At 44.9% G+C, this 27,908-nt stretch overlaps 1 protein-coding gene across 1 annotated transcript; it reads right to left on the bottom strand.

Moving 5' to 3' along the window:
* Window positions 1–219: 219 nt before the first annotated feature.
* CLPP (caseinolytic mitochondrial matrix peptidase proteolytic subunit) lies at window positions 220–27,908 on the bottom strand. Its single transcript, XM_089652652.1, has 7 exons — window positions 27,776–27,908; window positions 23,263–23,364; window positions 17,616–17,687; window positions 11,767–11,863; window positions 8,921–9,108; window positions 3,289–3,394; window positions 220–1,171 (listed from the first exon to the last, which is right to left on the bottom strand). Exons 1-7 carry the CDS (start codon window positions 27,797–27,799, stop codon window positions 1,017–1,019), a joined length of 744 nt encoding a protein of 247 aa, XP_089508778.1. The 5' UTR covers window positions 27,800–27,908; the 3' UTR covers window positions 220–1,016.

Raw genomic sequence — 27,908 nt, 5'->3', positions numbered from 1 at the left:
TGGTAACAGCTGGAGGGCCGCCAGTTTGACACCCGTGGTCTAGGCGATCGTGGAAGCGGGTACCTGTCAAATTCAGGTACCCGCGCCCCAAAGGGGCCAATCCTTAATGGGGGTGGGGGACAAAGGCTTAAAGCGGAACTTCCCCTTTTGGGTGGAGCTCCGCTTTAAGTCACAAAAATTATTTACTGCTCAATACCAAAAAAATTACTGGCTCAAATCTATGTGAAAATAATTTATTTCCAGTCATTTTCTATCCCAGCCATGATAATGAGGTGACAAGGCATACATAAAAACTGAAAGAAGATGAGCAGGATGAAAAATATCAGCAGCCAGAATGCTGTAGAAAATGTGACCATATGCAAGGTACGTGTCAAAAAGGAGGTTTTGGGGCATTTTCACTGACGTGCTTCGCATGACAAATCCCTGTCCACTAGAGATAATGCATAGAAATTACATTTTTGTCTTTGGGCTCAGAAACATGTTAAATTAATTGTAGTAATTAAATAGAAGTTATAATGTGATCAATGATCTGGCATCTACTCCCGACTTCCATTTTAATTTCCAAAAGAAATATACCTGTGTATATGACAGAAAGATGACGTATACCTGTGTAACAGTCATTACAGGTGGGTGGAGATGGGAACTCAGTTGCAGATCTATGGCTGCAGAGTGTTGTAAGGACATAAGAATCCTGTTTATTCATCCAGCATGGATGTATAGGTTTTGGACGAATTGACCCTTTAAATTCTCCTCTGCTATTATTACCTGGCAGTTTGAAAACTACAACCTAAGAATAGCTGATGAAGACAGGAACTAATAAACATTGGCCTAAAGACATATGTATTCTCCCTGCCAGGAGGGGGCGGTACAATATAAAACAGAAAAATAACAAAGAAAATATAGTTTGCGAATCAGGGAACAAATCTAATACATAAAAGGTAAATCAGAATGAAGGATCTGGCTGGGCTTTTTGGCCTATCAGGTCATTATGGTCTTATTTTCACAGCTTCCTCCTCCTAAGGCTCAGACGGTGGTGGGGTTTCTTCACTTTTCCGCACCAATTCTGGTTCATCTTCTCCATCTTGTGGGGGGTGTACCAGGACTTTGTCAAGGATGCCAAACTCCTGAGCTTCTGTAGGGCTCATATATCGATCTCTCTCCATCACAGACTCTGCAGGAGAAAATATATTCTGTAAGAGACTGCACAACAGTGACCTTGTTATATTGTGCCATGGAAGGTTGTATCTGGTCACTGTCAGCAATGGGAACCATTGTTTGCAAGGTGCATGTGTTTTTTTTTTTTTTAAAGGGCTCATTCTCACTTGCTTTGGTCTCTGAAGAGCAATCTGGATTCGGAGAGTATTTGACAGGCAGTGAGGAGGCATTGTATTGCCTTCTAACTGCCTCACTTTAAGTTCTCAAAGTCCACCGCAACCAAGGACACATAGGAGTCCCTTTATCATGCAGAGGTAAATGACCGCTGCTCAGTTCTCCGGCATTTTCAGAGGAGACAGTTCTCCTCTGAATGCCTTTTTATGAAGCGGTATAGATGAAGAGAGATGCGATCTACAAACGCTTTGAACGCTGGAAACCGGCTGCTGTTACTATAATCTCGCGAGATTACAGTAAGAGATCAGTCAAACACACAGTTTACTAAGCAGAGGTAAATTATCGCTGCTTCCTTTGCGGTTCCCCCGATTCTTCACCTCTGGGCTGGAGACAGGGGCGGACTGACCATTTGGAAACCCGGGCACTGCCCGAGGGCCTGGGGTCAGTAGGGGGCCCCATGAGATGCCCCTGATACCTTTTTCATAGGCTTTTTTGAGTTTGGGCATGGCCACAGGGGCCCTATGATCCCCTATTGCCCGGGGGCCCCATGAATTGTCAGTCTGCCCCTGGCTGGAGAATTTGGAGGGAGAACACAGATCTTCAGTGAAGAGCTGACATTGATCCTTCATACACTGGCCTCCTGAGATGATCAGTGCAGAACATGTTCTCCGCTGATCATCTCTGTTTCCTAAACCACTAATGATCGGAGATCAACAACGATCCTTACGATTGCTGCTGATCTCAGTTTCATAAAAGGACACCATAGTTGCTGGGCACTTGCAGAGAAGCCACATTCACTTGAATGGGTTGTACTCAGCGGGCTCTACGCCTGCTGAAAGAGAAAGATAGTATCAATTCTGCTGCAGCTGTGAAGCAAAGCATTGTGGGCACAGCATGTATACACCCCCAGAGCAGTAAAAGCGCAGCTCACCTGCTGGGTTTTAAGCCCCCCAACTGCTAGTGAGAACAAGCCCTTAAAGGCTTAATTCACCTTTCAGACCATGTTACCCAATTCCCCACTCCCAAAAAAAGCCCCCCCCCCCCTCCAACACACACCTGATTTGTGGAATCTTTTTGCAGTATTCTTTATTATTTTGAATTTGGCATAGTTGTGCGTGGCTCTACCATTGCAGCTCTGGCATCCATTTACAGGTATCTGTGAATGGAGGACTACAAGTCCCATGTTCCGCTGCAGCAGAGATACTCACAGACCTCAATGAATCATAGGTGCGGTGACATCACAGCACTTGTATTCCATTGTTTACTTCCTTCAATCCCATAACAGAACGTCTCCATACCTCCTGTACAAACCTAGGGCTGGGGGAAAAGTCTGCGACTGTGTCCGCAATGCTCTGCAGGATCCAATACATGAATTAACAAATGCAGATTTTTTTTCTATTTTTACCAATGGGTGGACTATGCCTTTAACACAACATGGGGCTAACATGGAGTATCTGACCTAGAGTGACATGTCAGGCAGTATAATTACAAGTTGAGGTTTCACCAAGAAATTTATGTCAGCACACCTTATAATTAACAAACACAATACAGGAGAGCTTAATGTCACCTCTGTCTTTGTTGTGTTTATGGAAATTCCAGAGGAAGGAAAAAACACAATTGTAAAAAAGAAAAGCAGAGGGGGACTCTCACTGTTCTACAAAGAATAAAATGAAAGTATCTGACCAGGGGCGGACTGACCATTTGGAAACTTGGGCACTGCCCGAGGGGCCCCGGGTCAGTAGGGGGCCCCATGAGATGCCCCTGGTACCTTTTTCATAGGCTTGAGTTTGGGCAAGGACACAGGGGCCCCATGATCCCTTATTGCCCGGGGGCCCCATGAGTTGTCAGTCCGCCCCTGTATCTAACTGATCCCCGCCATTCACACCACTACTGTCTGTCTGCTATGGTATTTGGACCTAAACCCCCTACATGGTGTATGGACACTGGGTATCAACTCACCAATCACAGACAGCGGTTGCTTTGTATGTTTGGCGTAAATTTCATTGATCTGTTTTTTCAGTTTAAGTATCTCTTCAGCCTGTATGGCGATATCTGTGGCCTGACCCTAAGAAGGATACAAAGCAATCAGTATCATAAAAATGAACAGGATAAAATGCAAACCTTCTACAAGGAAACTAAAGCCAGTCCAGTGATTTATATCTGTAGTTTTTCATTTTATGTATTACAGGTACTTATATAGTTGTAACGGAACCGACCCAGACTACGCTTGGGTACTTCAGTTAGAATACCGCTTCCCCGTCCGAACACTGACAACAGACACCACAGCTGACCATACAAGATTAGACGACACCAGTCTTGAAGTAAACCAGGAGGTAGACTAGTTTATTTTAACACAGATACAAGATATATACACTTAGGGGACAATCCCCCCTCCCTGCAAAATGACACAGGGGGCAGGGAAATCTACATTTAGTAACAAGAGACACACAGGTATTCAAACTTCACACCAGCAGACAGTCCTATCAGGAGGGAGGGCTGCTGGAGACCCCCCACTAAGCTAATACACATAACATTAAACAATCCACAACCCCCACCTATCTTGTAAACATGTCTACACAGTCTGAGACAAAGCCCACACAATATTAGGACAGATCACCCTGTACCCCTAACAGGCACAGGGTGATTTACACATAAGAGGTATATGGGGAGCTGAGACAGGAGTCTCCCCACCTCTCCAACGTGAGCTGGGTTCCATGGGCCCCCCACCGTAAGTGACTCCCGTCACAATAGTGTCTTTACAGCGCTTTACACATTTTGTACATTCACATCAGTCCCTAACCCTCAAGGGGAATACAATCTAAGGTCTCTAACTGACATTCATACAACACATACTAGGGCCAATTTAGACAGGAGCCAATTAACCTACCAGCATGTCTTTGGAGTGTGGGAGGAAACTGGAGTACCCGAAGGAAACCCACATAGGCACAGAGAGAACATGCAAACTCCAGGCAGGTGGTGCCATGGTTGGGATTCGAACTGCCTACCCCAGTGCTGCTACACAGAAGTGCTAACCACTTAGTCACTGTGCTGCCCAGTGCATCTGTATATAAAAACTGTATCTATAGAATAAAGATGAATTGAGTTTCTGTGGGAAATGTAAAGTGACTCTATTGCTAGTTAAACAACAATTTACAAAGAGCCACCCTGAAAAGAAAAGGACCTATAATTACCCCTCCCATGATGCTGATCTCTGCTGTCTTGGCAAGATGCACTGGCTCAAAAATCTTCAGTATCGGGCACATCTGGATGTGTCAAATGGCTAGCTCCCCTCTGCTCACTATGGTTTCTTCCACTGGCTCCTACGACCCTACAAGAAACGACTGAAGTAGCAGCCAGTGGAAGGTACCATAGTGCACGGCTGCGGACCAGGCAACTCTCACACCTTGAAGTGTGTTCGAAGCACACGGGTTTCCAGCCACAATAGCACCTGAAGTCAGTGGGAATTAGTGGTGCAAGACAGGTGTAGAATAGGGGCCAGCTCCCACAATTTCTGCATTGCATATGCGTTTCTGCATGTACGTTTTTGACGCAGTCCAGTTCGTTTCCCCCCCCCCCTTTTTTTTTTACCTCAATTGAGGACATGTGCGTTCCAATGCATTTTTTTATGCACTTTGCCGTGCTCCAGATGGATTCCATACAGAAAAAATGCAACATCTTCTACTTTTATTAACCACTTCAAGACCAGACACTTTTACCCCCTTCCTGCCCAGGCCAATTTTCAGCTTTCAGCGCTGTCACACTTTGAATGACAATTGCGCGGTCATGCAACACTGTACCCATATGAATTTTTTAGCATTTATTTGAGACAGATAAAACTTTATTTTGGTGGTATTTATTCACCGCTGGGATTTTTATTTTTTTTTGCTATGTAAATGAAAATGTCCAAAAATTTTGAAAAAAAGTGTTTTTGCAAATAAATAATATTTCATCATAAATCTTGGCCAAAATGTATTCCGTTATATTTTTAGTAAAAAAAAAAAAAATAACCAAAATTAGTTTATAACCAAAAATTATAATTTTTAAACATTTTGTTTTACATTTTAGATTATTATTTATGTTTTTTTTGTACATACTGTTACCCTAGCAGTACAGTGTCACCATAGTGACACTGTACTACTTGTGGGGGGTGATGAAGATTTTTTTTTTTTTACACTGATTGCTTTTACACCCATAAAGGCTGTAAAAGCAATCATTTCTCCTTCTCTCTGGCTGCATTCTTTCAGCCATTGAAAACTACTGTGTGAGCTGTGATTGGTCACAGCGTGTCACATGGTACAAGGCTGTTGTGAATAGCCTTGTACCATGTGACCTCTGTGATCATTCACAGATTTCACACGTAGTAAGCAATGATGTCAGAAGTGACATCTTGCGTGCTACTCTGCATGTGATCACTGATCATATGATCGGGACCTCGTACAGAGGTCCTGTACATCGATCGGTGTTTCACTGTGTCCGGAGGACACAGCAGGCACTGGATCGCGGTGCTTCGTGCTCCCAGGGAGCCCGCACAAGCAGGGGGCAGGGAGGCCATTTATAAACGGCCACCCAACCCTGCACTGTCACCGTCCGACCATTTATATACAACGGCCGGACGGGAAGTGGTTAACTGCACTGGAACACACTGCACTGGTGTGAACTAGGGCCATTGGAATCCATGGTAAACCTTGTCCATGCATCTGATGCAGAATAAAAACACACTGCAATGCATTTGGTGTGAACCACCCCTAAAGCCGGCCATACACGGATCGAATTTCGAAAGAATTTTCTTTTGAAAATCTTTTCTAAGAATTTTCGTTTTAATTTCGCACCATTAGTGGGTCACAGAAACAGCCGATTTTTATGTGACCATCGAATTTGAGTGATCGGGCATGTTGGAAATTTCAAATTTCGAATCAATGATGGGAGAATCGTGCGAGAAATATAAAGCTGTGACCTGGCAAGAAAAGAAAATTCTTGGCCACAAAAATTCTTTTCTGTAGCAACATAAGGAGAAATTGAAGGCTTGGTTGGTTGAATTTCGAAATCAATGGTGGCACCATCGCATTACAAAACGCACAAAATTTCTGATTTTCTAAAGAAAATTTGTTCGGAATTCGACCCATGCATTAGTCCTAGCTTTGTAGGGAGGACTTTTGTAAAACTTTGTTCAGTTAGTAACGGAGTCGCTTTAACTGCCTCTAAGCCCCATACATCAACCTTTCGTTCAGACAAGTGTTTGCCCTAAAATGGGTGAAACTTTTCCTGTGGGTTTGGCATGTACAAAGCTGAAGTGAATATACAGCCAAGACTGTTTTCCTTTGATTTTGGATATTGGTGAAGGGTCAGCTCTGTCGTCAGAGTTTTATGGCTAGCCGGAGCTCCAATCATTTCCCCACACTTTCTGTTCTGGTGACTACGGTTTCCCAACAACAACAACACGGGCAAAAAAAAAAAAGCGGTAAGAACCTCTGAGTTTTTTTTATTGTCTCTGTGCCTGCTGCAGATTTGACCCGATTCCTACCTGATTAAACTGTAATGGAGCCCTGGATAGCAGTAAAAACCTAACAGGGGCCCCAAACCTTCCTAACTCCATTCATCACTAAAGAAAAATATTTTCCTGGATACTTTTCCCAAGTGTATATCAATATCTGCCGGTATCCTCAATGGCAGTCAGTCTATATCAGCCTTCCTAATGCCACGTCCCTTTAATACAGTTCCTCATGTTGTGGTGACCCCCAACCATAAAATTATTTTCGTTGCTACTTCATAACTGTAATTTTGCAATGGGAGAAGTAGTGCCACATCATTGGTGTCAGTGGGAGGAATAGTGCCCCGTCGTTGGTGTCAGTGGGAGGAATAGTGCCCCGTCGTTGGTGTCAGTGGGAGGAATAGTGCCCCGTCGTTGGTGTCAGTGGGAGGAATAGTGCCCCGTCGTTGGTGTCAGTGGGAGGAATAGTGCCCCGTCGTTGGTGTCAGTGGGAGGAATAGTGCCCCGTCGTTGGTGTCAGTGGGAGGAATAGTGCCCCGTCGTTGGTGTCAGTGGGAGGAATAGTGCCCCGTCGTTGGTGTCAGTGGGAGGAATAGTGCCCCGTCGTTGGTGTCAGTGGGAGGAATAGTGCCCCGTCGTTGGTGTCAGTGGGAGGAATAGTGCCCCGTCGTTGGTGTCAGTGGGAGGAATAGTGCCCCGTCGTTGGTGTCAGTGGGAGGAATAGTGCCCCGTCGTTGGTGTCAGTGGGAGGAATAGTGCCCCATCGTTGGTGTCAGTGGGAGGAATAGTGCCCCATCGTTGGTGTCAGTGGGAGGAATAGTGCCCCATCGTTGGTATCAGTGGGAGGAATAGTGCCCCATCGTTGGTGTCAATGGGGGGAATAGTGCTCCATCGTTGGTGTCAGTGGGAGGAATAGTGCCCCATCGTTGGTGTCAGTGGGAGGAATAGTGCCCCATCGTTGGTGTCAGTGGGAGGAATAGTGCCCCATCGTTGGTGTCAATGGGGGGAATAGTGCCCCATCATTGGTGTCAGTGGGGGGAATAGTGCCCCATCATTGGTGTCAGTGGGGGGAATAGTGCCCCATCATTGGTGTCAGTGGGGGGAATAGTGCCCCATCATTGGTGTCAGTGGGGGGAATAGTGCCCCATCATTGGTGTCAGTGGGGGGAATAGTGCCCCATCATTGGTGTCAGTGGGGGGAATAGTGCCCCATCATTGGTGTCAGTGGGAGGAATAGTGCCACATCCTTGGTGTCACTGGGAGGAATAGTGCCACATCCTTGGTGTCACTGGGAGGAATAGTGCCCCATCATTGGTATCAGTGGGCGGAAAAGTGCCACATCCTTGGTGTCATTGGGAGGAATAGTGCCCCATCATTGGTATCAGTGGGAGGAATAGTGCCCCATCATTGGTATCAGTGGGAGGAATAGTGTCCCATCATTGGTATCAGTGGGAGGAATAGTGTCCCATCATTGGTATCAGTGGGAGGAATAGTGTCCCATCATTGGTATCAGTGGGAGGAATAATGTCCCATCATTGGTATCAGTGGGAAATAGTGTTAGTCTTCATTTAATATAGGGAATTCTGCCCATCAGTATGCCAGAGACAAGTGCAATTGTCAGTACTGCTGGGTGTGGGGAAGCAAACGACTCTTCACCTTTTCTATTCAGGCCAACCTTGGGGGTGGGAGGGAGCCTGTCATGGCCTTTATAAATGTAATTAGCCTGAAAACTAGGCCAATATATGGTCTCAGATCTTCTCAGTGAACGTGAATATCCACATGCAGACTGCCCTGTAGCACTTTTACCGCTACAGGGTGGCCACTCTGTGCAAAGTCATGTATATATACACATGATTTTGAATTTATGATATATATGAAACATGAAATAAAATATACAATCATATAAATTTCATTTGTACAGTGTTGCATGACCGTGCAACTGTCAGTTAAAGTAGTACAGAGCCGTATAGCAAAAAATGGCCTGGTCAGAAAGGGGGGGGGGGGGTAAATCTTCCAGAGGGCAAGTGGATTTTCTTATGATTATTATGTTATATTATCCCATTGATCTGAATTTAAGAGGCCTGCACACAAGCCTGAGTCTCACCCTGGCTCCTCCGGACGGCTGGTGGATCATGATTCTGGAGTTTGGCAGCGAGTGTCTCATTCCGCTGGAGCCGGCAGCTAGGAGGAGAGAGCCCATGCTGGCAGCCTGGCCCACACACCATGTACAGATGGGGTTCAGGATATACTGCATAGTGTCATATATTGCCAGACCAGCTGTCACTGAACCACCTGTGGACAAAGGCATACAGAAATTACTGACACTGCAATACAAAAATATTGGGAGATCAACACATTTATCATTTTGTTTTTCCTTCTTGTCCACCACACTGGAGTACCAACCTAACCAAGTAGAATGATTTAGACAAATGAAAATATAGAGAGGAAGGGGAGGCAGAAGAGGGGTACAAAGAGGGGAAAAGTGAGCAATTAGAAAGGTAAGAGATTCTATAGAGTGCGCGCAGCCGGAAAAAACAAATTAGATTGGTACAGAATGACCTACAAGCCCAATGTGATAGTAGAGAGATGGGGCAGGAGAGAGAGAGAAGGAGAGGGATAGGAAAGAGCATGGGGGGGGGGAGGGGTAGAAGAAAGAGAGGAGGAGAGAATGAGAGGTTGGAAAGAGAGAGGGGAAGATGGGAGGGGGGAGAGAGGGAGGAGGAGATGAAAGAGAAAGAGAGAGGGAAAGAAAAGAGAGATGAAGGAAAGAGAGAGAGGGAAGGAAGGAAAGAGAGAGAGGGAAGGAAGGAAAGAGAGAGAGGGAAGGAAGGAAAGAGAGAGAGGGAAGGAAGGAAAGAGAGAGAGGGAAGGAAGGAAAGAGAGAGAGAGAGAAGAGAGGGGGAGAGGAGGGAAGGAGAGATATAGAGAGAGAGAAGAGATGGGGAGAGGAGGGAAGGAAAGAGAGAGAGAGAGAAGAGAGAGGGGGAGAGGAGGGAAGGGAAGGGAAGAGAGAGAGAGAGAGAGAAGAGAGGGGGAGAGGAGGGAAGGGAAGAGAGAGAGAGAGAGAGAGAGAAGAGAGGGGGAGAGGAGGGAAGGGAAGAGAGAGGGGGGAAGAGGAGGGAAGGAAAGAGAGAGAGAGAAGAGGGGGAGGAAAGAGAGAGGGGGGCGGGGGAGAGAGGAGGGAAGGAGAGAGGGGGGGGAGGAGAGAGAGAGAGAGGAGGGAAGGAGAGAGAGAGAGAGAGAGAGAGAGGAGGGACGGAGAGAGAGAGAGAGAGAGAGAGAGAGGAGGGAAGGAGAGAGAGAGAAGAGGGAAGGAGAGAGAGAGAAGAGGGAAGGAGAGAGAGAGAGGGGAAGGAAAGAGAGAGAGAGGAGGGAAGGAAAGAGAGAGATAGGGGGGAGGGAAGGAAAGAGAGAGATAGGGGGGAGGGAAGGAAAGAGAGAGATAGAGAGGAGGGAAGGAAAGGGAGAGAGAGAGGCGGGAAGGAAACAGAGAGGCGGGAAGGAAACAGAGAGGCGGGAAGGAAACAGAGAGGCGGGAAGGAAACAGAGAGAGGAGGGAAGGAAAGAGAGAGAGAGGGAGGAGAGGAAAAGAGAGAGGGGGAGGAGAGGAAAAGAGAGAGAGGGAGGAGAGGAAAAGAGGGAGGGGAGGGAAAGAGAGAGAGGGAGGGGAGGGAAAGAGAGGAGGGAAAGAGAGGGAGGGGAGGGAAAGAAAGAGAGGGAGGGGAGGGAAAGAAAGAGAGGGAGGGGAGGGAAAGAAAGAAAGGCAGGGGAGGGAAAGAAAGAGAATGGAGGGACAGAAAGAGAGGAAAAGAAAAGAAAAGAAAAGAGGGATATTAGAGAGGAAGATGGGGGAGAAAGAAAACAAGAAGGAAAGGGAGGGGGATATGAGAGAGGAAGATGGAGGCAAAAGAAAGAAAGAAGAAAAGAAAAGACAGACAGAGATATGAGAGAGGAATATGAGGGGAGAGAAAGAAAAAAAAAAGGATGGGAGAGAGAAAGATAAAGCCGATGAGAGATGGCTGTGACGTGGGAGGGGACAGGAGGGGTAAGAATGAAAACACAGGTGTGTATTTATATGAGGGTGTAGGCGTGGTGAATATTACATAGAAATGTATAGGGATTTGCATCGAGAGTCCCAGTTTACAATGTATAACATAAACAGACATAATTGAAGAGTACACCCACAAACCTAGCTCCTGTAATCACATTTATTACATAAAAAAACTCAAAAACTGTGGCGTGACTTATTAAAACATCTACTGTAGGTTCCTTGTCTCCTGAGACTTTCCATAAGCTGGAAGCAGTGCCTCAGCCGGCTAGAAGTCTGTGTAAAGTAACAGCCCTTCCTACTAAGATCTGCATTCTACCATCCCAAACTGGATTCTGCGGGTACTATAAAGGAATTAAGAAAGTGATCCGATTGTGTGTAACCTTCTCTCTCTAGGTAGGTTAGTCTGCCTGCACATTCTGATTTCTGATTTGTGTTCATTATTCTTATAGCACTGACCCTTTTCTGCATTTGTCCATTATCGGCCATATTGGGAGATGTTTTTGGACAACGTGAGAAAATGATAAGTATACCTTATGGCACTGCTCCAAGCTATGGATGGAAGGAAAAGGATCACTCCACCGGCACGTGAGAAGAGGGACCATGAGTCTAAGTGATTCCAGTGTCAGCCAATACAAGCGAAGGGATGGACGATGCTCAACCAACCGCAGGACTCCAATGCTGAGGAATGGCCTCAGCCGCTGTTCTGGGCACGTGTGGCCACGTGAGGCCATTCCTCAACACTGGACTCCTGGGGTCGGTTAAATAGCGTCCATCCCTTCATGTGAGAAAATGATACTTTACAGTGCAGTCATTACAGTCTCCCTTACATTTTTACTTGCTGTACGATCTTTCAGCTCACATGACTACTCCCAGAACCGAAGGTAGGTTGGTGTATGTACCTGGACTGTTGATGTACATGTGAATTGGCTTCTTGTTACTCTCGGATTGCAGGAAGAGGAGCTGGGCGATCACCAGGCTGGAGAGCGAGTCGTCAATCTGTAGAGAAGCACACATGTAGGGAACGATGGGAAACAATGAGTCCAACGGTGGAGACAGTCTGTGACTTAATAGGTTCTCCTGCACTATGACTGTCAGCACACAACATTACCCGGATGTTAGCCTTCTGGGAATACAGTCAGTCCTAACAAATGGGCCTATATCTTCAGTCTTGAACAGAGTCACTAAAATTCCATCAAAGCTTTAAAATATTCAATGATGTTCTCAATCTTTTCAAATCTACAGCTTTCAATAACCTCCCTAGCGGTCTGATTATGTCCATATTTCTGTGCTCAAAGCGGTACTTTTTTTGCATGGAAATATGTATTTTGTTTATTGTAGGCCTGTAATTTTTAGGAATAACTCACTGAAATCTGTCCGAACAAGAGTGTAGTAAACATCCCGGGTATGTTACAATTTGAAACACGAAATCATAAATTATAATTTAATAAATAATCATAAAAATAAATATAATAATAATACAATTCAATAATATAATCAAACCAAAAACACTGAAATGTGAAATATAGCGCCAAGTTCGCACATCACTGAGCAAAGTCGCAAAATCGTTTTCAGTGTCTGATGACGAATTTCCCCCACGAATCATTTTCACTCAATTCTGCAAGTGGTTCTGATTTACTATCGCTGTTCTCTAGCCGGTCTAAAACCGCTTTTGACTTAAAGGGACACTTTTTGGACGCCATGGACGTATCTCAGTTTCCAGGCAGAAAGAACAGTAAAAATGCAGGCAGGGCGCCGGACAAAGCACTCGGGACAAAATGTATGTGAAATGGTTTGATACAGGAATGTTATACTATGTGATTTTAGTGAATGTCACTTTTTGTCATTTTCAAATTTCCCGCCGTTCCGTCCCCCGTATGTCCCGACGTCGCAGGGAACGGAACCCGGAAGACAGATGCCGGAATCCGCTGGAGGACATTACAGGGGACACTTCAGGAGGGACATCACGGGAGCGCAGGACAAGGTAAGTGAAGAACAAATCCTGGAGCTGCGCTGCATGATAAGCCTGAGTGTAGCTCGGGGTTACCGCTTTTGGTACTAAAACTTTACCCCGAGCTACACTCGGGAATACCGCCAGGGAGGTTAAAATAATCCCTGGTGATGCTGCCATGTAGATCCTTGTTCAGGAACTTCCTCTTCTGCATTGTCACCCAGTCACATGCTTCCTGGTGGAGACTACAATCTCCCATGCTGACAAACATTGCATAGGTATAGCAACCCATTGATCGCAATGTACCTGTCAGTTTCAGCCATGTGACAGCCAGATGTTCCCTTCTCACCCTGCTGCTCCCAGTTCAGCCGAGATCACTCTGCCACAAGAGCCGGCTGTCTGTCCCGAGCCTTCTCACCGCCCTACACCTGGTGACCTCCCGATACACACAAACCCAGGATGGAGGAGCAGCTGGCCCCCCTCAGACTGGCCGTCCTGGAGCAGACTTGAGCTAAGGATTCCTAGGACCCCAGTGGAAGTGTGGCTGCAGAGGAGGCTTGTGTCCAGAGGAGGGATCCTGGTTCCATGCTGTCTGGCAGATCCATTTAAAGGGGTTCCCTACAGATTCATATTCAGCTTATTGCGCATATATTATGCGCATCTGGTGAGTGCGCATTTCTTACAGTCTTTCGCACGGATTAAGTCACACGCTGACCTGATCGCGTCAATCCTGCACTAATCTATGAACACTTCTGTTGTTAAAAGACTGTTCACATGATCACATTTATGTCTGCCACCTAAACTAGCTCTTTATTCACTTATATATTAGTTATCACGTTATAATCTGGATGATCTGAATATTATTGATTACATATTTTATTTTTTATACATTGTATTTTAGCGCTGCACCGTTTGTTTATTCAGATGTCCCTGCTGTGCCTATCCTCCTCAGAAGTGCCTCCTCTCCTCACTTCTAATCATAGTGGCACTGCCCCTCTGAGCACACAGAGGTTACTGACAGTCACCACTCTCTGCTCAGAGCGGCTGTGAGAACCCAGTGATCAGCGGTCATGTGGGCGCTGAGTTGTCACCCTTAGAGCGGGCGGGGGACCAATGCTGCATCCACCTAGGTAAGTATGATTTTAAAAAATAAATAAATAAATAAATAAAAATCCCATACTTCTCTTATAAATCTTTGATCTTTTCCATGTTGTCCAGTTAGATCTCCTTCTCTCCAAGGTTGCCTTTCCCTGCTTTACATTATCCAATGACTGCTTACCATGAGAATGCAGATGAAATGACAATGGGAAGGCTTTCCATGTCCCAGATTCCTGTTAATATGTTTTATTTTTAGGCCCTGTTACGAGAACAGTTTTGTTCTCGTAACAGGACCCGCCTTAGTCTTTTATTGCCAGAAAACATTAAATAGGAGCCAATAAAAAGATGTGTAGCAGCGATTACATAATTTTGTAGCTCCATTGCTGAGCTTTAAATGACCAGGATGCACCAATGGTGTGTAGCTGCTTAAAGTAATGTGTATGACTGGGACATTAATATTCCTGGCTATGTTCTCTTTCGGAGAGACAGGGTAAATAGGAAAGTTGGTGATGTCTGTCTCTATGTGAGAAGTGATCTCAGAGTGAGTGTGAAAGAGGACCTAGTTGATGGAGAGTGTGATGAGGCTGAAGCATTATGGGTGGAACTGCACATGGGGGTGCGTACTACAAAGGTAATTGTTGGGGTTTGTTATAGGCCTCCCAGTGTTAATGGGGAGGTGATGACTCAGCTCTGTGCACAGTTTGAAAGGGCTGCAAGGGCTGGGACAGTGATAATAATGGGGGATTTTAACTACCCAGAAATTGACTGGAGTAATGGTACTGCAGGAACAGTTAAAGAGCAAAAATTTATAAACCTACTACAGGACAATTTTATGGTACAGATCATAGAGGCCCCAACTAGGAATGATGCTCTGCTGGACCTGGTAATCTCAAACCATGCAGAGCTTATTATGAATGTCCATATAAAAGAACATCTGGGTAGCAGCAACCATAACATGATTTCATTTATTGTTAGCTTTAAACAGCAAGCACATATGGGGAAAAAAAATGCTCAATTTTAAGAGAGCTAATTTTAAAAACACAATATAGGGTCTGGGATTATAAATACCATTTCCGTCTTTGCAGATGACACCAAGCTGTGTAGTGGAATAACATCCTTACAGGATGTCTACAACTTACAAGCTGACCTCAATGCACTGTTTAATTGGGCAACTATGTGGCCAATGAGATTTAATGCAGATAAATGTAAGGTTCAGCACTTGGGGGCTAAGAATATGCATGCATCATACATACTGGGGGGGGGGGGGTACAACTGGGGGAATCAATGGTGGAGAAGGATCTGGGAGTTCTGGTAGATCACAAGCTCAATAATAGCATACAATGCCAAGCTGCAGGTTCTAAAGCGAGCAAAATCTTCTCTTGTATTAGGAGAGGTATAGACTCCAGAGAGAGAGATATCATATTATCCCGGTACAAATCACTAGTAACACCTCATCTGGAATATGCAGTTCAGTTTTGGGCACCAATTCACAAAAAGAACATTGGGGAACTGGAGAAAGTACAGAGAAGGGCAACCAAACTGATAAGACACATGGAGGAGATCAGCTATGAGGAAAGATTAGAGGAACTGAATTTATTCTCTCTTGAGAAAAGGAGATTAAGAGGGGATATGATCTCCATGTACAATACATAAGGGGGGATATGATCTCCATGTACAATACATAAGGGGGGATATGATCTCCATGTACAATACATAAGGGGGGATATGATCACCATGTATAATACATAAGGGGGGATATGATCTCCATGTATAATACATAAGGGGGGATATGATCTCCATGTATAATACATAAGGGGGATATGATCTCCATGTATAATACATAAGGGGGGATATGATCTCCATGTATAATACATAAGGGGGGATATGATCTCCATGTATAATACATAAGGGGGGATATGATCTTCAGGTATAATACATAAGGAGGGATATGATCTCCATGTATAATACATAAGGGGGGGATATGATCTCCATGTATAATACATAAGGGGGGATATGATCTCCATGTATAATACATAAGGGGGGATATGATCTCCATGTATAATACATAAGGGGGGATATGATCTCCATGTATAATACATAAGGGGGGATATGATCTCCATGTATAATACATAAGGGGGGGATATGATCTCCATGTATAATACATAAGGGGGATATGATCTTCAGGTATAATACATAAGGGGGGATATGATCTCCATGTATAATACATAAGGGGGGATATGATCTCTATGTATAATACATAAGGGGGGCATGATCTCCATGTATAATACATAAGGGGGGGGAAATGATCTCCATGTATAATACATAAGGGGGATATGATCACCATGTATAATACATAAGGGGGGATATGATCACCATGTATAATACATAAGGGGGGATATGATCTCCATGTATAATACATAAGGGGGGGATATGATCTCCATGTATAATACATCAGTGGTTCATATAGTGAACTCGGTGTAGAGTTATTCATCCTGAGGTCATCACAGAGGACAAGGGGGCGCTCTTTACGTCTGGAAGAAAAGAGATTTAATCTCCAAACACGGAAAAGGTTTCTTCACAATAAGAGCTGTGAGAATGTGGAATAGACTCCCTCAAGAGTTGGTTCTGGCCAGCTCAGTGGATTTAAAAAAGTCCTGGATTCTTTCTTGGATACACAGAATATAACTGGATACTAACATTTATAGGTAAAGTTGATCCAGGGAATATCCGATTGCCTCTTGGGGGATCAGGAAGGATTTTTTTCACCTGCAAGAGCAAATTGAATCATGATTTGGTGGGATTTTTGCCTTCCTCTGGATCAACTGTGGGTATAGGAGTATAACTTTTTTCTTCTATGGTTGAACTGGATGGACTTTTGTTTTTTTTCAACCAGACTAACTATGTAACTATATGTAACAATGTATCCAGCCACAGAATCAACCTTCTATGCAGCTATGAATGGCCAGAGAAAATAGCCAAGTAGCTGACACAAATCTCGGCTACAAAGTGTGCTGGTGTGTGCCCGAATACTAAATCCTACCATAAATGGATTACATTTCAATGAATTCCTGCTTAATCAGATGAAATTTGAGCTGTGGGAGGCCCTGTCCGCACCACCTGGCTTGATATACAGTAAGTTTATTTTTTATGTGAATCCGGGTGTAAAATTGTCTGCCGAACAGTGACACTTTCCGCCCCCTCCCACTGGCCAGTCAGGTTTCATGCTCGAACGAACAATGGTCTGGTATGGATTTTTGAGGGGAACCACAAGCTTTTTTTTTTTTTTTCCCTTGATTTTTGCATTGGGTTCCCCCTTAAAATCCATACCAGACCCAAAACGTTTGGTATAAAATTGTTTCTTTTTTGTGTGGGGTCCCCCTTAAAATTCATACAAACCAGAAGGGTTTAGTATGAAGTGGGGGGAGCCCCATTCAATTTTTTTTATAATTACGTCCAGCTCCTTTGCTTACACAGGCAGGGATGAAAGTGAATGGGGTCAGTGACATCACTGGTTTTTTAACGATTCAGCAATGTCTGCACCCCGTGGCGTCATTAACCAGCAGGAAGCTCTCCTGTATGATAGTGGTAGTAATATCGCTATTAGACATGACATCCAGCTCCCACCAAACAGGCAAATATGTGCTTTAATGTCTATTTGCATGGTCCTTAAAAAGGGAATTATCAAATGACAGGTAGACTCACAGGACCCATGAGGCAGATTATACGCTCCCGCAGTAATCTTGAGTAGATGTCATAGGCTCTCTCTCCTCGGCCCTGGAAAGGAAAAGAGCTTAATGAATTTTTTGAAGCATATATGTTTCCATATTGCAGAAAGATACATTTATTCTATCTTAGGGTAAAGGGTTACCATATATATATATATATATATATATATATATATATATATATATATATATACACACACACACACACACACACACACATACACATACATATATATATACACACATCTACAGGTGAAACTAAAAAAATTAGAATATTGTGCAAAAGTTCATTTATTTCAGTAATGAAACTTAAAAGGTGAAACTAATATATGAGATAGACTCATTACATGCAAAGCAAGATAGTTCAAGCCGTGATTTGTCATCATTGTGATGATTATGACTTACAGCTCATGAAAACCCCAAATCCACCATCTCAGAAAATGAGAATATTGTGAAAAGGTGCAATATTCTCGGCTCAAAGTGTCCCACTCTAATCAGCTAATTAAGCCATAACACCTGCAAAGGGTTCCTGAGCCTTTAAATGGTCTCTCAGTCTGGTTCAGTAGGAATCACAATCATGGGAAAGACTGCTGACCTGACAGTTGTGCAGAAAACCATCATTGACACCCTCCATAAGGAGGGAAAGCCTCAAAAGGTAATTGCAAAAGAAGTTGGATGTTCCCAAAGTGCTGTATCAAAGCACATTAATAGAAAGTTATGTGGAAGGGAAAAGTGTGGAAGAAAAAGGTGCACAAGCAGCAGGGATGACCGCAGCCTGGAGAGGATTGTCAGGAAAAGGCCATTCAAAAGTGTTGGGGACTTTCACAAGGAGTGGACTGAGGCTGGAGTCAGTGCATCAAGAGCCACCACACACAGACGGATCCTGGACATGGGCTTCAAATGTCGTATTCCTCTTGTCAAGCCGCTCCTGAACAACAAGCAACGTCAGAAGCGTCTTACCTGGGCTAAAAAAAAACAGACCTGGTCTGTTGCTCAGTGGTCCAAAGTCCTCTTTTCTGATGAGAGCAACTTTTGCATCTCATTTGGAAACCAAGGACCCCGAGTATGGAGGAAGAATGGAGAGGCACACACTGCAAGATGCTTGAAGTCCAGTGTGAAGTTTCCACAGTCTGTGTTGATTTGGGGAGCCATGTCATCTGCTGGTGTTGGTCCACTGTGCTTCATTAAGTCCAAGGTCAACGCAGTCGTCTACCAGGAGATTTTGGAGCACTTCATGCTTCCTTCCGCAGACGAGCTTTATGGGGATGCTGACTTCATTTTCCAGCAGGACTTGGCACCTGCCCACACTGCCAAAAGCACCAACACCTGATTCAATGACCGTGGGATTACTGTGCTTTATTGGCCAGCAAACTCGCCTGACCTGAACCCCATAGAGAATCTATGGGGCATTGCCAAAAGAAAGATGAGACATGAAACCAAACAATGCAGAAGAGCTGATGGCCGCTATTGAAGCATCCTGGTCTTCCATAACACCTCATCAGTGCCACAGGCTGATAGCTTCCATGCCATGCCGCATTGAGGCAGTAATTGCTGCAAAAGGGGCCCAAACCAAGTACTGAGTACATATGCATGCTTATACTTTTCAGAGGTCCGATATTGTTCTATGTACAATCCTTGTTTTATTGATTGCATGTAATATTCTAATTTTCTGAGATTGTGGATTTGGGGTTTTCATGAGCTGTAAACCATAATCATCACAATGATGACAAATCACGGCTTGAACTATCTTGCTTTGCATGTAATGAGTCTCTCTCATATATTAGTTTCACCTTTTAAGTTGCATTACTGAAATAAATGAACTTTTGCACAATATTCTAATTTTTCAAGTTTCACCTGTATATATATATATATATATATATATATATACATATATATATACACTGTAATATATACAATACTACAAGGGTTACTGTACCATACTGCATCTCCTTTGTAATAAAATCTTTTACTCCCTGATATATGTAATAATTGAAGAAATGCATTGTCTTTTCGATGATGTTTTAGATATAGTGTACATGTTAAAGAAATTGTATGTTATTCTTGTTTCTATGTAAAGTTTGTAATGATATACATGGGTGGAGTAGGCATATAGTACATACGCTGATCAGCCATAACATTATGACCACTGACAAGTAAATGAATAACATTGATTATCTCTAAACAATGGCACCTGAAAGTGGGTGGGATTTATTAGGCAGCCAGTGAACATGTTGTTCCTGAAGTTTATGTGCTGAAAGCAGAAAAAAATGGGCAAGCGCGAGAATTTTGACAATTGTAATGGGAGTAGACGTGCTAGACGACTGGGCCAGGGAAACTCCAAAATTGCAGGTTTTTTTTTGGGGGGGGGGGGGGTTTCCAGTCTGCAGTGGTCAGGGCCTAACAAAAGTGGTCCAAGGAAGGAAAATCGGGGAACTGGCGACAGGATCATGGGTGGCCAAGGCTCAGTGATGAAGTGAAGGCTGGTTCGTGTAGTCCAGGGGTGGGCAATGTGCGGCTCCCCAGCTGTTGCAGAACTACAAGTTCCATCATACCTCTGTCAGTTTTGCAATGTCCGTTCTGTGCAATGCCTCATGGGAAATGTAGTTCCACAACAGCTGGAGAGCCGCACATTGCCCTCCCCTGGTGTAGTCCAATCCAACAGAAGAACTACTGGAGCTCAAATGACTGAAAAAGTTGCTGGCTCTGATAGAAAGGTGTTCGAACACAACAGAGCATTGCAGTTTGCTGTGTATGGGACCACAAACCAGTCGGGGTACCCGTGCTGACTGGTGTCCACATCCAAAAGTGCTTACAACAGGGACACATGAGCATCAGAACTGGGCCATGGAGACCAAGGTGGCCATGGAGAACAAGGTGGACCAAGGTGACCACGGAGACCAAGGTGGCCATCAAGAACAAGGTGGACCAAGGTGACCACGGAGACCAAGGTGGCCATGGAGAACAAGGTGGACCAAGGTGGCCATGAAGACCAAGGTGGTCTGATGAATCACATTTTCTTTTACATCATGTTGATGGCCGGGTGTGTGTTCATCGTTTACTTGGGGAAGAGATGACACAAGCATGCACTATAGGAAGGCAAGCCGGCAGAGGCAGCACGATGCTTTGTCTAGTGAAGTTCATGCCTCGTTGTGTCAGGGCTGTTTTGGCGGCAAAAGGGGAACCTACTCAATATTAGGTGGGTGGTCATAATGTTATGGCTGATCGGTGTATACAGGCTTTGCTTTCTGCTTTGCAGTGCTGCACAGTGGTTGTGCTTTTACTACTTCTTCTTACAAGTTTAGGGGTCAGCTGAAAACAACGCACCCCTCATGTGGCTGCTATGTTGTGTAAACGGCTGTTAAGCAATTGGGCAGAATCATTGAAGTAGATACACTATCCTGCTTCTAGCAGTAAATCTATTATATCTCTAAAACTGTAGAGAAGGGCAACCAAACTGATAAGAGGCATGGAGGAGATCAGCTATGAGGAAAGATTAGAGGAACTGAATTTATGCTCTCTTGAGAAGAGGAGATTAAGGGGATATGATCACCATGTATAATACATAAGGGGGATATGATCTCCATGTATAATACATAAGGGGGATATGATCTCCATGTATAATACATAAGGGGGATATGATCTCCATGTATAATACATAAGGGGGGATATGATCTCCATGTATAATACATAAGGGGGGATATGATCACCATGTATAATACATAAGGGGGGATATGATCTCCATGTATAATACGTAAGGGGGGATATGATCTCCATGTATAATACATAAGGGGCGATATGATCTCCATGTATAATACCTAAAAGGGATATGATCTCCATGTATAATACATAAGGTGGGATATGATCTCCATGTATAATACATAAGGGGGATATGATCTCCATGTATAATACATAAGGGGGGGTATGATCTCCATGTATAATACATAAGGGGGGATATGATCTCCATGTATAATACATAAGGGGGGGATATGATCTCCATGTATAATACATAAGGGGGATATGATCTCCATGTATAATACATAAGGGGGGATATGATCTCCATGTATAATACATAAGGGGGATATGATCTCCATGTATAATACATAAGGGGGGGATATGATCTCCATGTATAAATACATCAGTGGTTCATATAGTGAACTCGGTGTAGAGCTATTCACCCTGAGGTCATCACAGAGGACAAGGGGGCACTCTTTACATCTGGAGGAAAAGAAATTTAATCTCCAAACACGGAAAGGTTTCTTCACAGTGAGAGCTGTGAAAATGTGGAATAGACTCCCTCAAGAGTTGGTTCTGGCCAGCTCAGTGGATTGCTGTAGGAAAGTCCTGGATTCTTTCTTGGATACACAGAATATAACTGGATATAACATTTATAGGTAAAGTTGATCCAGGGAATATCCGATTGCCTCTTGGGGGATCAGGAAGGAATTTTTTCCCCTGCAGGAGCAAATTGAATCATGTTTTTCCGCTTTTTTTGTCTTCCTCTGGATCAACTGTGGGTGTAGGATTATAACTTTTTTTTTTTTTATGGTTGAACTGGATGGACTTTTGTCTTTTTTCAGCCAGACTAACTATGTAACTGTAATAAACACACTACAAAGATGTTTATTAAAAGAGCAGATTGGTCAATTACATGGAACAGGAGACATTAGAAGCATGACGTACACAGAAGAGTGTATTTTTTCCTCCCACCTACATTAAGCTCAATGAGCTGAATGGGATGGATACATTGCATGGCATTTCATGCAATGTCTCTTCTGCAATAAAAAAAAACATCCCTGGCTGTTTGTAGTTATCTGTAGCATGTACACCGAGTTGCGCATGCACAGCTCAGTTTACATTCCGGCACAGTGCCTGTATGCTGGGATGGCTGTACTCCTGTGCATGTGCAGGACTGACATCATCCCGCACCAACCAATAATGTCAGCTGAAGATAGACACCCTGAAGAAGAGAAAAAGATGCCAGCACCATTGAAGGACCTTGGACCTTTGAAACAGAGGTATGTACAGTATTGCAGACCATTGTTCTGCTTGGGAGCCTGTCCTACCAGCTCTCAGGTGTTGGTAGCTGTGAGCTTTTGGTGAGTGCGCCCCAGGACAGCACAGCAACCGATATATATGTCAACTGGGAATTAGGGGCCCCTCACCCCTTATGCTGCTGCATACTGTATGTGTTATGTAGTTGTAAAGGAGTTAAGATCCTCTGAACTAATAACTGATACATGTCCATTACGCTCCCAAAAGCGATTTATTGATATTATCAATAAGCACAAAGAGCCTCTAAAGCCTGCATGAACACGCTGCATACACACACAGTTGAGAGGCTCCATTCCCTTCAATGGGTCAGGTGGTACTGCCTGATGAATGCAACAGCTATGTGTTTTTACCACCCCTCCAACCACAAGTGTAAACAAGTCCTTTATAAATTCTAGGGGGTGTTTAAAAAACTGATGAATAAAAAAAAAAAAAAAAGCGTTCCCCAGCAAGCAATAAGATCTCCAATTTTGCGCCCCCAACTAACACTTCCCAGTGAGAATTTCCATTCTATCAGAGGCTATGAGACATCAGACAGACTGAGGACAGCTAAGAAGTAGAAGAACTCCACTTACCGTCTGTTCCACCACAATGGGGATAAGAGGGGAGAGTCTGGGGGGGACCCGATGTAAACTCCGAACTTGAGATAGCGAGCATATTCCTCTCAGCAGCGGCCTCTGCAGAACATACACGCAGTACATTACAGAAGTGGAAAAGGATTCTATTCACAGATCAACATTTATCAGAGATGAGCCTCCTATATGGCAGCCAGTTAGGTACTTAGTGTGGCCGATGGAGTACGTTTGAAGGGCCGGCGTTGAAGGGCCGGTGTTGATGACATCAGTTTGAGGCACTTCTGAGATCATTCGGAATTCACTGACCTCCTGTCCGTGGTTGGGGACCCACTGTCCGTGTCCGTGGTTGGGGACCCACTGTCCGTGTCCGTGGTTGGGGACCCACTGTCCGTGTCCGTGGCTGGGGACCCACACCAGCAGGGATGTCAGATTGGGAGCAGCGGTTGTGTCCATGCAGCCGCTACCTCCCAGTTGACTTGAATGGGAGTGCCTGCATGGGGTGCACGGAACACCTGTACATCTCAGTGCGGGCAAACACGGCCCTCCATGGGTATACCATAGTGAGGCCCTTTTTTATCAACTCAATAGCCCTTTTTTTATCAAGCCACAAGAATATCTTCTAGTGCACAGGTGTCAAACACAAGGCCCGCGGGCCGAATCTGGCCCTCCAGGCCATTTTATGTGGCCCTTGCACCTCTCTTGCAGGTACCTCCTTGTCTCTGCCCCCACCTTGTCTCAGCAGTCAGCACCAGAGAGGAGAATAGAGCTCCTCTGCCAAACCCTGCACCTCTCAGTGCAGCTGCAGCACCCCCTCATTTCTGCCTCCCCTGGTCTCAGCATTCAGCAGACTCTGGTAACTGACTCCACTCCTCCTCTGGTCCTCCTCCAGACCCTGCACTTTCTGCTTTCCAGCTCTGCCCCCAAAGGAGGTTCACTGTGATGTCAGGGAGGGTGTGGGATTCTGGACATCTTATGTAATGGGGGGATGAGGGTGCTCGGGACATCTAGTCTTACAAATACAACCGGCCCTTTGAGGGCAACCATAATGCTGATACGGCCTGTGAAGAAATGGAGTTTGACACCCCTGCTGTAGTGTGTTTAAGACATGCTAAAGTGGCCTTTCAGTCAATACTAGCAAATGTCATTACAGCATGCCAAGGTGAATGAACACCGTACACCAGGGGTGTCCAGCTTGTGGCCCCAGAAAGGTTAGCATGTGGAGGGATGCCGTGCATGTGCAGCAGCCACGGCGGCCAACACAGAAAAGCCCAGCCCAGGGGTAGGCAACCTGTGGCTCTCTAGCTGTTGTGGAACTACATTTCCCATGAGGCATTGCAAAGATTACAAAACTGACAGTTACAGCTATGACTTGCAGAGGCATGATGGAACTTGTAGTCCTGCGGCTCTCAGGTTGCCTACCCCTGGCCTCAGCCCATGCACATCTTTGAGGACGCCAGGAATGCCATGCAAACATAGCATAGATACACAGAATATAACTGGATATAACATTTATAGGTAAAGTTGATCCAGGGAATATCCGATTGCCTCTCGGGGGATCAGGAAGGGATTTTTCCCCTACAGGAGCAAATTGGATCATGCTTTGCTGGGATGTTTTTGCCTTCCTCTGGATCAACTGTGGGTGTAGGATTACAACTTTTTTTTTTTTTATGGTTGAACTGGATGGACTTTTGTCTTTTTTTTCAGCCAGACTAACTATGTAGCCTACATTGATAATGCTTGTCTGGAGGGATGCCTGGGCTGCCATATTTGCAATAGCACTGGCAGCAAGGAATGCAGGGGAGCCAGGTAAGTAAATGCTGCATGGCCGTATCTAGGGGGTGCGCCCCCCAGATTTCAATTGCACCCCCCACACACAGCACCTACATAGGTTACATTCACACCAGCAACTAAGGCCGATGCGAATTGTAGCAGTAATTCCTCTTTGTCTGCGTCCAGCAGCAATCACCGCAGGCTGTGCAGAGAGTCACAAATAGGTGCCGGTCACTGGGAAACCTGTCATTATAGTGAACGGGCCTGGGGGTCGCACCTGCCTGCTGAGAGCCGCAGGAGGAACTGCTCACCAGCCGCAGGAGGAACTGCTCACCAGCCGCTGGAGGAACTGCTCACCAGCCGCTGGAGGAACTGCTCACCAGCCGCTGGAGGAACTGCTCACCAGCCGCTGGAGGAACTGCTCACCAGCCGCAGGAGGAACTGCTCACCAGCCGCAGGAGGAACTGCTCACCAGCCGCAGGAGGAACTGCTCACCAGCCGCAGGAGGAACTGCTCACCAGCCGCAGGAGGAACTGCTCACCAGCCGCTGGAGGAACTGCTCACCAGCCGCTGGAGGAACTGCTCACCAGCCGCTGGAGGAACTGCTCACCAGCCGCTGGAGGAACTGCTCACCAGCCGCTAGAGGAACTGCTCACCAGCCGCTAGAGGAACTGCTCACCAGCCGCTGGAGGAACTGCTCATCAGCCGCTAGAGGAACTGCTCATCAGCCGCTGGAGGAACTGCTCATCAGCTATTCCTATTGTTAGTTTATTTTATGTGTGGCTGAAGACAGTTCCTCTTCTTCCAAAGTGTCCCAGGAAGACCCCAGCTGTACACCCTCCTGCCAGTCCCTGCTGTACTTACCTCCAGAGATGCTGTGCTCACACAGCCGGCCCAGCATTCTGGAGATTTGAAATCAGGGTGGATAAAAATCAATGATTTTATTTTTAAAAATTAAAAAAAAATAGATTTTTTTTTATTCACCCCCTTCCAGTCCGGACACTTTCACCCCCTTCCTGTCCAGGCCAATTTTCAGCTTTCAGCGCTATCACACTTTGAATGACAATTGCGCGGTCATGCAACACTGTACCCATATGACATTTTTAGCATTTTTTTTGAGACAGATAAAACTTTATTTTGGTGGTATTTATTCACCACTGGGATTTTTATTTTTTTGATATATAAATGAAAAAGTACAAAAATGTTGAAAAATAAGTTTTTCTTAAAAACTTTTGCAAATAAATAATCTTTCTTCATAAATCTTGGCCAAAATGTATTCACCTATCTTTTTAGTTAAAACAAAAAAACCCCAAATTAGTTTATAACCAAAAATTATAATTTTTCAAAACTTTTTTTACATTTTTATTTTATTATATTATTATAGGGTGACATACTGTCACCCTAGCAGTACAGTGTCACCATAGTGACACTGTACTACTTGTGGGGGGTGATGAAGATTTTTTGTTTTCTTTTTTTACACTGATTGCTTTTGAACCCATAAAGACTGTAAAAGCAATCATTTCTCCTTCTCTTTGGCTGCATTCTTGCAGCCAATGAAAAATACTGTGAAGGCTGTGATTGGTCAGTTTGTCACATGGTACAAGGCTGTTGTGAATAGCCTTGTACCATGTGATCTCTGTGATCATTCACAGATTTCACTAGTAGTAAGCAATGATGTCAAAAGTGACATCTTGCTTACTACTAGTCATGTGATCACTGATTGGCCAATCAGTGATCACATGATCGGGACCTCACACAGAGGTCCTGTACATCGATCGGTGTTCCACTGTGTCCGGAGAACACAACAGGCACTGGTTGCGGTGCTGTGCGCTCCCAGGGAGCGCGCACAAGCAATGGATGCGGTAGGACGTTTAGAGACGTCCACCCGCATTGGCAGAACTCCGGTCTGGCTGTATATCGACATGGGCCAGACGGGAAGAGGTTAAAACGTATGTTCAGCTGAAACTGTTTGTTCACCGCTTTTGGGTGGACTCGGGAAGGATTAGAACCCCTGTCGGCATTTGACTGCCCTCCAAGCCTCCATTTCAGTGACAATGGTCTCACCGGATAGGAAATGAAGGAAATCTACAACAAAGCCACAGACAGTAATAAAAGCCAGCGGGGGTTCTAGTCTTCCCTACTGTAGTGACACAAAAACCTTTTCTATTTGTGTCTGTGAAACATTCCGCCACTTTCCTGTATTATGGTGAAAACCGTAGTCACCGGGACAGGAAATGAAGGAAAATCCCCTTACAGGAGCCCCAGACAGCAGGAAATCTGGGGAGTTCCTCACTCACACAGCCAAAAAACAAACAAAAAAACTTTTTTTTTTTTTAGGAAGTTGGTGATATTATAAATCATCGTCATAATTGTTTCTTGCTGTCTGTGATATTTCCCCTCTTCCTGTGCGATCCCCAGGACAGGAAGTGAGCAGAAATCTCCCCTAAGGGGTCACAGAGAGCAGGGGTGTTGTTGTACACACTACAAAGTCCCATGATCCAGCATGGAGTGTGGGAGGAGGGCACCCACACAAGCACAAGAAGAACATGCAAACTCCATGCAAATAGTGTCCTCATTTGAACCAAGGACCCTCGAAGCTGCAAGTCAGGAATACTAAGCTGCTGTGCGTGCATGCTGGGAGTTTTAGTTCCACATCAGATGGACAGTCCTCATTATAGGACTGCTGTCCTGTCCAGAAGCTGTATATACATCCCCTCTGTCCATATCATGTAATGTTACTCACTGTCCCCCTGATCAGCAGATCCATGCTGTCCCCGGTGCCAATGTCTCATCTACTTCCACAAATGTCAACTATATTCACTACAACACGAAACTGTCTGCAAGGGTAAGACGAGGTATACATTGGCGGCCATTGT

The sequence above is a fragment of the Staurois parvus genome, unplaced genomic scaffold (genome assembly GCF_062004578.1).
Source record: "Staurois parvus isolate SC_StPar_1 unplaced genomic scaffold, SC_StPar_1.0 ptg000689l, whole genome shotgun sequence".
NCBI lineage: Eukaryota > Metazoa > Chordata > Amphibia > Anura > Ranidae > Staurois > Staurois parvus.
The sequence above is the reverse complement of the archived record's forward strand: the minus strand, read 5'-3'. Positions and strand labels throughout refer to the sequence as shown.

Excerpts from the sequence above, each read along its gene's own strand:
- CLPP (XM_089652652.1), bottom strand. The coding sequence starts at position 27,799 with ATGGATCTGCTGATCAGGGGGACA. Across the intron at positions 23,365-27,775 it reads ATCTGCTGATCAGGGGGACA|AGGCCGCTGCTGAGAGGAAT; the intron begins GTGAGTAACATT and ends TATGTTCTGCAG. Across the intron at positions 17,688-23,262 it reads CCATTGTGGTGGAACAGACG|GGCCGAGGAGAGAGAGCCTA; the intron begins GTAAGTGGAGTT and ends TTTCCTTTCCAG.